At 35.9% G+C, this 13,899-nt stretch overlaps 1 protein-coding gene and 1 gene segment (V, D, J or C); both read right to left on the reverse strand.

Annotated features, from left to right (window-relative positions):
• The window catches only part of LOC101135612 (T cell receptor alpha chain MC.7.G5), a 548,557-nt gene that overhangs the window by 480,977 nt on the left and 53,681 nt on the right, over window positions 1-13,899 (reverse strand). The window lies entirely within an intron of this gene.
• Window positions 1,683-4,744, reverse strand: LOC134757195 (T cell receptor alpha variable 22-like). The segment is given in 3 exon segments: window positions 1,683-1,691; window positions 4,122-4,465; window positions 4,654-4,744. Coding segments are annotated over 3 exon segments (441 nt in total).

Raw genomic sequence — 13,899 nt, forward strand, 5'->3', positions numbered from 1 at the left:
CACACAGTTACAAGGCCAAGTCCCATGATAGGCCGTCTGCAAGCTGGGGAAAAGAGAAGCCGGTAGTGGTTCAGTCCAAGCTCGAAAGCCTCAAACCAAAGAAGCCAGCAGTGAAGCATTCTGTCTACGGCCAAAGGCATGAGAGCCACCTGCAAGCCACTGGTGCAAGTCCCAGAGTCCACAGGCCAAAGAACCTGGAGTCTGATGTCCACGTGTGGCAGGTCTCCATAACAACTGTTTCGGTACTGACTGAGTGGTTAAGATAAATATTAAAAGCCAGTGCCCTTATACAAAGGCTGGAATGTAGCAAAAGCCCACCAAGAGTTTTGCCTAGGACTTTCCTGGGCTTTTAAGCATGACAAAATAACAGAGTAATTCTTAACAGGGCCTCTTTAGGATTAAACAAGTTTTATTGGGGGTCTGAAGAAACTCTCCAGGCCTCCACAAACACATTTATTGAAGGTCTGAAGGAACTCCCCAAACCTCTGTGATTTAGCAGAAAACCAGATAAGGCTAATCACCCCAGCACCAAAACCCATTTAGGTTAAGTAAACTTACTGAGACTCTAGAAGAAGGTCTTCAGGACTCAGACCTTAGTTATAAATTAAAAGAAGTTAATCATTTATGTCTTTAAATGAATGCACACTTACACATAGACATATAACTTAGAAGGTATATAAAACTCTGAAAAAACTTTGTAATTTTGAGTTAGTCTGGCAATAATTTCCAGGCCGTGTCCCTGTAACTGACTACAGAAATAAAAACTCTCTTCCTCCCCAGTTCATCTGCATCTCGTTATTTGTCTGTAAAAAAATAGCAGCCCAAACCTCAGTTTGGTCCAGGAACGCAAGGACAAGAGAAGCAGAAGGAAGCCTCCAGTATGGGAGAAAGTAGGCAGCCAGAAGCCTCCCACCTTCTTTCACCTGCTTTGTTCTAGCTGCGCAGCCTACTGGATGGTGCCCACCCACAAAGAGTGTGGGTCTTCCTCTCCCAGTTCACTGACTGAAATGTCAATCTCCTCTGGCAACACCCTCACAGACACACCCAGAAACAATGCTCTACCAGTTATCTAGGCATCCTTCAGTCCAATCAACATAACACCTAAATTAACCATCACAATTAGGGTCCATTCTTATGACTTTATCTTAACTAATTACATCTGCAATGACCCTATTTTCAAATAAGGTCACATTCTGAGGTACTGGGAGTTAGGATTTCATCTTGAATTTTGAGAAACACAATTCAACCCATAAGAGCAGCCATAGAAAACTAATATAATATGTTATCTAAAATGTCTAGTTTAAAACAAAAAATTATAAGATATACCCCAAACAGGAAAGTGTGATTCTTACACAAGAGAAATAAATTGGGTAATGGCAATTTCCTTTTCTATGACTTAGATGTTGGATTTCACAGACAAAAATTTCAAAATAGCTGTTTTAAGTATGCTCAAAGAAATAAAACCATGCTTAAGGAAGTAAAAAAGATATGATGATGACTTCTTATCAGCCAGAGAATATCTATAAAGTGGTAAAAATTATTTTTTTATGAAAGGAACAAAATAGAAATTCTAGAGTTGGGAAAGTGCAATAACCAAATAAAAAAATTGACTGGAGGGTCAAACAGTAGGTTCGGGCTCCCTGAACAAGGAGTTAGTGAACTTAAAGATACATCTACAGAGATTATGCAATCTGAAAAACAGACAGAAAAAAGAATAAAGAAAAATAAACAGGGACTCAGAGAAATGTGGTACATCATTAAGCACACCAATATACGCATAGTGAGAGTACCAGAAAAAGGAAAGGAAGAAAAAGGAACAAAAAAATTTGAAGAAACAATGGCTGAGAATTCCCAGATTCAAAAAAGCATTAATCTGCTCATCTAAGAAGCTCAGTGAACTCTAAGTAAAATGAATGCAAAGAGATCCACACTCAGACACATCATAGCAAAAATGTTGAAAGACAAATAGAATCTTCAAAGTAGAAAGAGAAAATCAAATATTTATGAGAGAAACTCAATAAAATTAACAGCTGACTTCTCAACAAAAACAACAGAGCTAGAAGGCATTGGGAAGATATATTCAAAGTGCTGAAAGAAATATACCATCAATGAAGATCCTATATTCAGCAAAAGTATCTTTCAGACATGAAGGTAAAATAAAGACATTCCTAGATAAATACAAACTGAGAGAATTTATTGCGAGCAGACTCACCTTCAAGCAATAATAAAGGAAGATCTTCAGGCTGGGAGCAAGGGACTTCAAACAGTAATTTGCATTCACACACTTACTAAAAAGATAGTGTGACTGCATATTTATCCCCTTTCTACTATTAACTGATTTAAATAACTACTGTATACAATACATATATAATTATATTATTGGACTTACAGGAATGTAACATATTTGATAATAAAAGAATAAAGGAGGAAGGCAGATTGCAAAACTATATTGGAGTAAGACAGTGACACCAGATGGCAACTTGAATCCACAGGAACAAATGATCACTTCTCGACCTTTTGGCTATGATTAAGTGCACAGGAACAAATGAAGAGACCCAGAAATGATAAGTAAGAATGTTAACAACAAACACTTCAATATATATTTGCTTTCCTTTTTTCCTTCTCAGCTTATAAAACATAAGATTATATAAAGAATAATTATAAAATTATATAAAAATTATAATAACCTATTGTTTGTAACATATATACATATAATGTGAATAACAATAATAAAGGGAATAAGAAATAGACCTATATAGAAGTGACATCTGAAAATCCCATTGGAGTTAAGTTAGCATAAAGTCTGAAGTGAATTCTGACAAGTTTAGATGTATATATATTGTAAGTACTAAAACATCCACCAAGAAAATAATTGAAAAAGCATAGTGAAAAAAATAAAGGAATGAAAATATTATACTATAAAATATTCACCTAATGCAAAGGAAAGCAGTTAAGGAGGTACAGAGGAACAAAAAAGACATAAGACAGAAAGAAAATAAAATTAAAATGCCAGATATAATCTATATCAATGATAACATTAAATGTTAATGGATTAAACAATCCAATCAAAAAGCAGAGATTATCCGAATGGCTACACACACACACACACACACACACACACACAACTATACACTGCCAGAGACATACTTTAGATACAAAGATACAAATAAGTTGAAAGTAAAAGGATAGGAAAAGATATAACTGGAGTCACTACATTATTATTAGACAAAGTATACTTTAAACCAAAAAATGTTACTAGAGATAAAAAGGGAAATTTTATAATGATAAAAGGGCATCCATTAAGAATATATCAGTTATAAACATATATGCACGTAATGATATATCCCAAAATACATGATGCACAAAAACTGACAGAATTGAAGGGAAAAACAGAAAATTCAAGAATAACAGGTGAAGACTCAATACCTCACTTTCAATAATAGATAGGACAAATAGAATACCAACAAGGAAATAGAAGACTTGAACAACACAAAAGCCAGGTAGACCTAACAGACATCTATCTACCCAAGATCAGATTACACATTCTTCTCAATCATGTATGGTTATATTTTCCAGGATAGATCATTTTCTAGGTTATACAACAAGCCTGAAAAACACATATGGGAACATAACATTTTAAAGTTTTTCTCCACAGCTATTTATCAATATGTTAATATTAAAAGAAATTTTACTTTGCTGCACTAGTGGGATAGTATGCAAATTTTTGCCCTTGTCTGTTGGTACATAATGTAGTGAGGTAGACCTGAATGTGCTTGAGATACACAACTAAGCTGGATCACTGTCTAATTAATGTCTAACAACATGCTTATTGGAATGGTGTTTCTTTTCTTTTTATTCTTTTTACTTTTTACCCTTTTGGAGTCCTGCATACTGTCACTTAAATATTTATTTTGATTCTGTCCTCTTATCAGCTACTCTACTCCTTCCAAGTTAGATATTTATAGGGTAGGAGGAGGTGTGTATTGAAAAGGGAAAATAAAGACCAAAGTCTCAAACCTGTAGAGCCAAAAAGAATCTGCGGTTAAAACTCTACCTATGTACAAGAGGAATATTAAGCTGTGCAAAATGCTGCTGCGGTGGCCTAGTGATGTGGTTGTTACTGGTAGAGGAACTGAGCCCAGATGAGGGTTTGTGTACAAGCCGCAGGTGCCTGGGGAGCACTGTGGCTCCACAGCACAGAAATAAACGCCTGAGTCTGTGGTCTGGGAAGAGGAAATGTACAATAAGCTGTAGCGTTCCGTAGCGACAGTCGTGGCGCTTAATCTTCCATTCTGTTTTGTCCCTGAGGGAATGTAAAACAGGTTGATGAGCTGTCCCCAAGGGTTTTGATGAAACCACTGCAAATTGTTCACAGAGTCAGAAAAATTGCACCGCAGCGTGGAATTGGCTCCCTCCTGGAGAATCAGGTCTGGAGGACTCTGCTCCACTTGTATTCCTCTCACACCTGGTCAGAAATGGAGAAAAAGTCATAGGTGATGGGCCGTTTAACATCTGAAGAATCCTGAAAATGCCCCCACAGGTTGTGTGAATAGTAAGACTGCATGACTTTTTAACTCCTTGCCCTTCCTCCCCTCAACAAGGCTGCAGCTGCTAAATCCTTTCAGATTCCCACCTTGGACAGCCCCAACTCACAGCAAACCTGGGCACTCAAGAGCCCCAGCAGAGCTCCCAATATCCTCTTCATGATGCTTTGCCTTCTTGCTCCGGGCATTTTCACCATAAGATATATTTAACTAAACCTTGGGGAGGTCGGTGTCATGACTTGGCTCTGGAACTGTTGCTGCTCCTGCAACCAATCAGCTCCACCCGACAAAGCCTGCTCACGCCCAGATGCTACTGAGTTTTTAAACAGCGTTCTGTGACAGGAAGCCCCACTCGCCGACTTAAACCTGGCTGAGAGCCGGGGTGGAAAGGGGTGGAGTGGAAGGGAAAAAGAAAGGTCATTATTCCGTAACCTGAGGGATGTTTTCTAATAATTCTAGATATAGTAAAGAATGTGAAAGATCCTGTGAGAAGGAAAGGGAGGGGCCTCCTCGGGAGGACAACGTGCCTCAACTGTAATACTAATTCGAGCCTGGAGAGGATCACAGAATGAGTGTCCACATTCTAAACCCCCAAAACAAGAATGTGTTCTGACAAGAGGGTCTTTATTAGCCAATTTAGGTGAAAGTCATTCCAGTCATGTAATAAGAACATACATGTTATGTATGATATATGTAATAATTTTTATTATTAGAATATATGAAATGTGTGGATTAGGACTCTTCTGAAATAATCAAGAATTGTGGTAAATATTGTTATAAGAAATGACCCTAGTAAGACTGTAAATTGTGAGAGAAAAAATAAGATCAATTCAAATATTTTTTCTGCATATTACCCTGGATGAGCAATATGTTTTATTTTTCTAATTCTTATTTTATACAAACTTCCTTTATAGCTTATCTTACAGTCCAGTAAATCTTTTTTTTCTTTTTTTCTGTCTTCCTTTTTTCCTTCCACTTTCTCCTATCATTACCTTCTGTTTCCATGTTCTTCCTTTTCTCTCTCTCTTCTTTATTTATTTACTTATTTATTTATCTATTTATTTATTTATTTTTGGTTGAGGGTAGGGGGTTCTAGTTACATGAAAGGGACAGAAGAATACTAAAGAAAAGATGGCTTTCAACAGTTTAGAAATAATTTTGGACCTGTGAAATAAAAGTTCATATTTTTTTCTTAGGAAATCTTAGGAAATAAAAATTTTTTAAAATCCGAATTCCCTTCTTTGGAATTCTCCACTTTCCCTTTTGCTGTATATGATTCTGTTTGATCCAGGATTTTCTAATAGATACAGATAAAGATAATAATATAGATAAAGACAAAAATTTAAATATAGGTATATATATGCATTTCAAATATAACCTAGAACTTGAATATTCATATGTCATTTATCTTGTTTTAGAGGACAGAGCTACAATTGAAAAGAATACTCAGCAAAAATATGTTTCTTATGTGCTGATAATGATTTAGTTTGTCCTTACACATAATTATTCTTCCCTCTTTACTCTTACTGGCCCTCATCCTTATACTCAATATATTTCTCAAATCTTTCAACGACTATTCACCACTAGATCCTTCAGAGCCGTCCCTCAATTTAAGAGAAGCCTATAGTGCCTCCTGACGTGCTAAACCTTGAGAAAGACCACATCTTCCTCAGCATATACGGACAGCTCAGCCCAGCTGTCTTTTCCTAGGGCTGTACCTGTGGGTTGACATGAACCAACAGAAGTGTCCACAGAATGGAGAGTACCATAAATAGGACCATGAGACCCCACGGTGGCTTTTATGAAGATAAATACTTTAAATGTAATTTTATGTAATTAGAACATCCATTTAATTCATACCTATGAACTGAAAAAATATGAGCTCACCAATTTGATTCAGTTATAGTTAAGCCAATATATTTAAGAGTGTTTGAGACCTTGGAAATTAAAAAAAAATGAAAGGGATATGGTTTTTCCTTCAGAGAGCTTGTGATATAGTGAGGAGACAAACATCTCTCTGAATGTAATAAAGGTTTACAGGATATCACTTTTAAAAAGCATCTTTAAACACCACATGAGCACCAAGACAGTAACAATTATGTCAAACTTCTATTACAGGATGTGACTTGATGGGGGATGTGATGCTACATGCCTTCTGTGGAGGTGACAAGACTGGAGAGTAACAAAAGCAAAGATGGCAAACTTTGAAAAGTGACCCTTTGTTTTAAATACAAGAAGGACAGAAGATGAGCAAGGTTGTGGACAGTATGACCTTTAGACTCAGGCAAGAGCCCTGCCCAGAGCCTCATATTTTACACGGCGACTCAATCACACAGACACACACACACGCAAATGTACTGAAGAACTCGGACTGTCTCTGTCACTCAGGACCGGGCACAATCTGTAACCTAAAAAACCACTAACACAATTTTTCAGATTTGAGAAAAATACTTCTTCACATACCTTGACCTTTGTCCTTTTCGAATATTAGAAATATTTGTGGGTTGTGCCGCTGCTGCCATAGGAGGCAGACTCTGTTTATACGAAAATAATTTGTTTGTGCTTTTCCCCCAGACTCCATAAATAATAATAATTATCTGTAGATGGATTTGGAGGTAAAGGGGATGAAAAATGAGAACACCTATATTTTCACTGAGGTAGAAATTAAAGTTCTGCAGGCACAACATTGGATTAACTGCTCAAGAACGTTCCAAATAGTTACTATTGGCACTGTGAGGAATGGTGTAGAAAAATAAGTAAATATGATCTTATGGTAGCTCAGGTTTAGGTTTTGGAAGAACGTCCATACTGTTCTTCATAGTGGCTATACTAATTTACACTCCTACCAACAGTGTATAAGGGTTCCCTTTTGTCCATGTCCTTGTCAGCATTAACACTTTTTGTTTTTATATTTTTTGGTTCCATACTTCTTAATTGACTTCATATGATTCTGATTTGGAATTGGGGCCGAGGGTGCAGGAATTTCAAGGAAGAGAAGGAAAAAATTAATTAGCTAGCCCCATCTTTCCTCTCAGCATGGAGGCAATAGATTCTTACAAAAAGAAATACTGTTTGCCAAGGGTGCTGAGGATCTATTTTCTTGCATCTCTTATGTACTCATTTGTGGTTCTTCAGGGTACTCATGAATCAGCATAGTATTCACTATAGTTGCTCATGATGGCTGGAACACTTTGTGATATTCAACAACATTAGTTTTAAATTGCATATATTTTATCCTAGATTGAATCTGCATAAAGAGTGACACTGATTAGCTTCTTTATATACTAGATGAATGTTGAAACTAGCATTTATTTTAAATACTGTAATCGAATTAAACTTAAAAACAAATAAATTCTAATTTTATTTAAATACATTTTATTAAAACTATTCATTGTTAATTGTTATTTATATTTTGCTTTTTAGGTTTACTAGATTATTCTAATGGTTTAAAAGAAAATTAGCTGTTTTTAAAAGTTATGAAAGTAATTTGTTTTTGCTTCTGCCCCAGACTCCATAAATAATAATAATTATCTGGAAATGGATTTGGAGGCAAAGGGGGTGAAAAATAAGAACACCTATATTTTTACTGAAGTAGAAATAAAAGTTCTGCAGGCACAACATTGGATGAACTGCTCAAGAACGTTGCAAATAGTTACTATTGGCACTATGAGGAATGGTGTAGAGAAATAATTAAATATGGTTAAGGAATCAATAATAGTTATTGGACACTCAGCAAGTATTAGGGAAATAGAATTGAAAGGGAGAAAAACAGGAGAGAGGTAATCTGGGTAGAACTGATAAAGGGTAGGTCATCCATAGAACAACCAACCCCAAGATTCCACATGGAACTTTGCCATGATGTTGTGTTTAATTTAGACTGCCTTTCGCTGGGGACCACCAGATTAAAAAAATAAAGTCTTTTTTTCCCTTTTATATTGTCTTTGGAAAGATTGCCTTGCACACATCCTTAAATGTCAGCTTTAATTAAGTCTCCCAGTCTCAAATACTTTCATCAGTGAGCTGAAGTCCTTTGAAGAGGCTTCTTTCCTCAAAGGACTGTAGCTCACTGAAGTCAGGATACTGGGTAAAATAATCTGTAGATAATGCAGCTTGAAATAAACACTCATTCTGGGTTTCTGATTGTTTGAGAGATGAGATTAATAACTAAAAGCAAATTGATTTGCCTTATACCAATCCACATGGCCAACCTTAAGTCATCTCAGTCCATCACTATCTGAAATAACATGGTGCAAATCATCTCCTCCTGCTTGTTACAAATCCTATAGTCTAATTTCTTCTAGAATCAGGTACAAGCTCTTTCCTTTGCAAAATGGCAAATAAGAAAATAAATTAAAGAAATCTAAGATGTCCATAGGAGCTAAATGCTAGACAGGATTCTACTTTGTACTGTTTGCTTTCACAGAACAACGTCAACTTCCTGAAAATAACTGAGGCTGAGATCCTTAGTTGTTTAAGCTATGTGTCTCAGGTAGTTTTTATGTAGCCCCCACTACAGTCCTGGGCAATGCGGGACTCAGCGCAGAAGTACTCAGCCTGTCGTTCCAATAGGCTGAGGGTTTCCTCAGGAGGAAGCAGTTTTCATTCTTCTTAAATTCAGCCTCAACACCGTTAATTCCTGAAACAACCCTATATCCTGATATGTACTTCAGGAGAAGCTGGAGTCCTTGGCGGAGGTATTGCACATATCAGAAAATATATGTTGGAACAGAAGATCAATAATAGTTACACCTCAGCTCCAGAGGGGCTCCTTCAGAGACAGCGACATGAACGTCAGGCTGAGTCACAGAATGGGCAGTGGTTTTTCCTACAATGCCAATGCTATGTCGGTGAACTCAGCTAACACAAAAAGTCCGTATTCAGAGTCAAATAGACAATGCTCCATTTATGGACAAGAGAGTAAAATGGAATGATACCCACTTGGGAACAGGAGTACCCCAAGCATCAAGACACACAATGAGATCTAGCCAAGCACTGAGGGAGCAGCATGCACCTTTCCAGGAGATTCCCCACAGACACAATCTGACCACGGGGTAACTTGAATCCAGGTTGAAACTAAGGAGAAATGGCAGGGATTTAGATTTCTTCTTCTTAGGGATCTTGTAGAAACTGCTAGTAAGAGATGCTCTCTTGACAAACTTGCCTGCCTCTGGTGTCGGAGATTCTTTATACATCGCTGTCTAAAAGAATGCTCAGTCAGAAAGGACACCTCTTTAACCTGTAGAGAAGGAAGAAGCTTATTCTAATCTTTTAAAGAAAAGCCATTTCCAATTTAGGCAACAACGCCCTCCAGGGGCCAAATAGAGGGCTAAGGAGAAATTCACAATTTTTGTGAACTTCCTCCACATCCTTCCTGCCCTTCTAGTGTTGAATTTCAAAGATTTATGATAATGTACAAAGGAGGATTTACGTTTGTAAGCCTGAAACTTACAAGATGGAGGATTTTAAAAAGAATAACATAAAAATAAGAATAAAACTGGGTACAAAAATAATTTTAGGTGAGAAAATCACAACAAACTATAAATTTTAAAACACGAATACCATAAATACAGAATTCAGAAATTTACATATTTTCTTATTTATCTGACACACTTCTATAATACTTTATTTTTAAATGTTCAATTTTTGTGGGTACATAGGTGTATATATTTTAGGGGTACACGAGTCGTTTTGATACAGGCATGCAATGTGAAATAATCACATCATGGAGAATGGGGTATTCATCTCCTTAAGCACTTGTCCTTTGTGTTACAAACAATCCGATTACACTTTTAGTTTAACTGTACATTATTTTAAAATTCACAATTAAATTACTTTTGACTATAGTCACTCTGTTGTGCTATCAAATAGTAGGTCTTACTCATTCTTTCTATATTTTTGTACTCATTAACCATCCCCACCTCCCCCCTCATTCCCCCACTACTCTTCCCAGCCTCTGGTAACCATCCTTCTACTCTCTATGTTCATGAGTTCAATTGTTTTGATTTTCAGATCCCACAAATAAATGAGAACATGCAATGTTTGTCTTTCTGTGCCTGGCTTATGTCACTTAACATAATGAGCTCCAATTCTGTCTATGTTCTTGCAAATGACAGGATCTCATTGTTTTTTATGGCTGAATAATACTCCATTGTGTATATATACCACATTTTATTTATTCATTCAGGTATTGATGGACACTTAGATTGCTTCCAAATCTTAGCTGTTTTAAACAGTGCTGCAACAAAAGGAGTGCGGATACCTCTTCAATATACTGATTTCCTTTCTTCTGGATATATACCCAGCAGTGGAATTGCTGGATCTTATGGTAGCTCAGGTTTTAGTTTTTTGAGGAAACGCCATACTGTTCTCCATAGTGGTTATACTAATTTACACTCCTACTAACAGTGTACAAGAGTTCCCTTTTCTCCACGTCCTTGCCAGAATTAATATTTTTTCTTTTTATATTTTTTGGTTCCATACTTCTTAATTGACTTCATATGACAATAAATTTGTAATATTTCCTATATAGAAAAAATAAGATAATGAAGTCTTTACTCCAAACATGTTTGATCAATTTTTTTAATTCACAGTTATGGTTGATGGATCAAGCAAAAATAATAACACTGTCTGATGAGGTTCTAAATATATATTGGGGAAAACATAAAGAAAACTGTATTATGAATTGGTGAGGACAACTGAATGTAAAGGGAGACAATGTTTTTATACTTCATTTAAATTGGTGGAATGACATCACCAATAGACAACTGTGTTATCTATTTATAATAGCCATTAGAGCAAACACTGAAGAAAGCTACACAAAAATACACATCCAAGGCATTATAGGTAAATTGAACAGAATTTTAGAAAATGTCAAATAATTCACAAGAAGTTAGGAGATAAAACACAGGGAAACAAAAAACAGAACAAACAAACAAACAAAATTAAATGGAAGATTAATCACTAAAATATACATTACATTAAATGCAAATGATGTACATATACCAATTAAGATACAGAGATTGGTCTACAAACAGCAATGAAAAGAGAGTTAAAATACAGAGAAAGTGAAAAGAGTGGAAATATGATCCAACTACAGCTGTCTACGAAGACCTCATTTCTAACTTAATGACATAGGCATGTTGAAAGTAAAATATACGCCGGGTGCGGTGGCTCACGCCTGTAATCCCATCATTTTGGGAGGCCGAGGCTGGCGGATCATGAGGTCAGGAGATCGAGACCATCCTGGCTAACACGGTGAAACCCCGTCTCTACTAAAAATACAAAAATTAGCCGGGCGTGGTCGCGGGCGTCTGTAGTCCCAGCTACTTGGGAGGCTGAGGCAGGAAAACGGCGTGAACCCGGGAGGCGGAGCCTGCAGTGAGCCAAGATTGCGCCACTGCACTCCAGCCTGGGCGACTGAGCAAGACTCCGTCTCAAAAAAAAAAAAAAAGAAAAGAAAAGAAAGAAAGAAAGTAAAATATATATCGTGCAAACATTAATCAAAGGAAAGTCAAAATAATTATATCGATATCAGGTAAAGTAGACTTCTGAGCAAAGCAAAGTACCAGAGACAGAAGAGACAGAAAGGAACATTATATATTGTTGAAAGGGTCAGTCTTTCAAGAAGGTATAGCAATGCTAAATGTGTATACACCAACCAAAAGAGCTGAAAAATACATGGAAGAAAAACTCATAGTAATGAAAGAAGAAACAGATGATTCTAGAATTATAGTTGGAAACTTCAACACCCCACTCTCAATAACTAATAGAACAGCTTGCCAGAAAATTAGCAAGGACATAGACGAACTCAACAACTCTGCTAGCCAACAGGATCTAATAGCCATTTCTAGAACATGGCACCTACCAATGGCAGAATAAACAATCTTTTCAAATGCCTGTAGAACATATACCAAGTATGCCGTATCTTAGGCCACAAGACAAACCTCAAAAAATTAAATGTAAAAGAATTGAAACAATAAAGATTATGTTTTATAACTACAATAGAATACAACTATAAGTGAATATCAGAAAGAGAGCAGAAAAATCTCCAAATATTTGAAAATTAAACAACATACTTCCTAATAATCCAAGGATCAAAGAAGCTCAAGGGAAATCAATCATACACTGAACCAAGTGGAAATGAAAATACAACATGCCAAAATTTGTAGGACATAGTCAAAGCAGCATTGAGAGAAAATGTATATCCCTAAATGCAAATATTAAAAATGAAAAAAAGCATCCAAACAAAAATCTAAGTTCCCACCTCAAGAACCAAGAAAAAGAAGGAAAAAATTAACCCAAAGCAAATGTAAAGAAGGAATTAATCAAGATAAAAGCAGAAATCAATAGAACTGAAAACAGAAACAAAAATTATACAGCCATTTTTAAAAAGATGGGTAAAACTGACAAACTTGTAGTAAAACAAAGAAAAAAAGGCAAATTACTAATATTAGGAATAAAACAGGGAGTGTTATTACAGACCCTGCAGACATAAAAAGGACATTTGGCAAAAACTAAGGAAATAGGAATAAAGTGTGGGCTTTAGTTAATCTAAAAAAGAAAGAAAAACCGAAAATGTTTAACATCACCGGCTATTAGAAATATGCAAAGTAAAACTACAGTGATTTCTCCATACCTCTTAGAGTTGCTGAAGTATTAACCAATGACAACAAAAAATGCTAGCAGAAATGTGGAGAAATTAGATTACTCAAACATTGCTGGTGGGAATGCAAGACAGTACAGCAGTCTAGAAAATACTTTGGCGATTTCTTATAAAACTAAACATACACTTACTCCATGTCTCAGTAATTGTACTACTTGGTATATATTCCAGAGTATGAAGACTCACCTTCATACAAAAACCTGAACATGAACACTTATAGAAGCTTTAATCATAATAGCTCAAAACTGGAAACAACCCAAATGTCCTTCATTAAGTGAATGTTTAAACAAACTGTCATATCCATACTATGAAATTCTACTCAGCAATGAAAAGGAATGAAACATCAATATATACAACGACCTGTATGAATCTCCAGATAATTATGCAGAGTGAAAAATATTCATGTTCATAAATATCCTGAATGATTCCATTTATATAGCATTCTTGAAATGATAAAATTATGGAAATGGAGAACAAATTAGTGGTTGCCAGGGGTTAAATAGTAGATGGTGGCATAACGGAAGTTGCTATTGCTATAAAAATGAAACATGAGGATGCTTGTAGAGATGGAAATGTTCTGTATCTTGACTATATCGACATCCATATTCTGGCTGTAATTATATCATTGTTTTGATATATATACAACATATCAAAGATAATATATTATTAGAGGAAACTGGATAAAAGGTACAT

This window comes from Gorilla gorilla, chromosome 15 (assembly GCF_029281585.2).
Source record: "Gorilla gorilla gorilla isolate KB3781 chromosome 15, NHGRI_mGorGor1-v2.1_pri, whole genome shotgun sequence".
Classification (NCBI taxonomy): domain Eukaryota; kingdom Metazoa; phylum Chordata; class Mammalia; order Primates; family Hominidae; genus Gorilla; species Gorilla gorilla.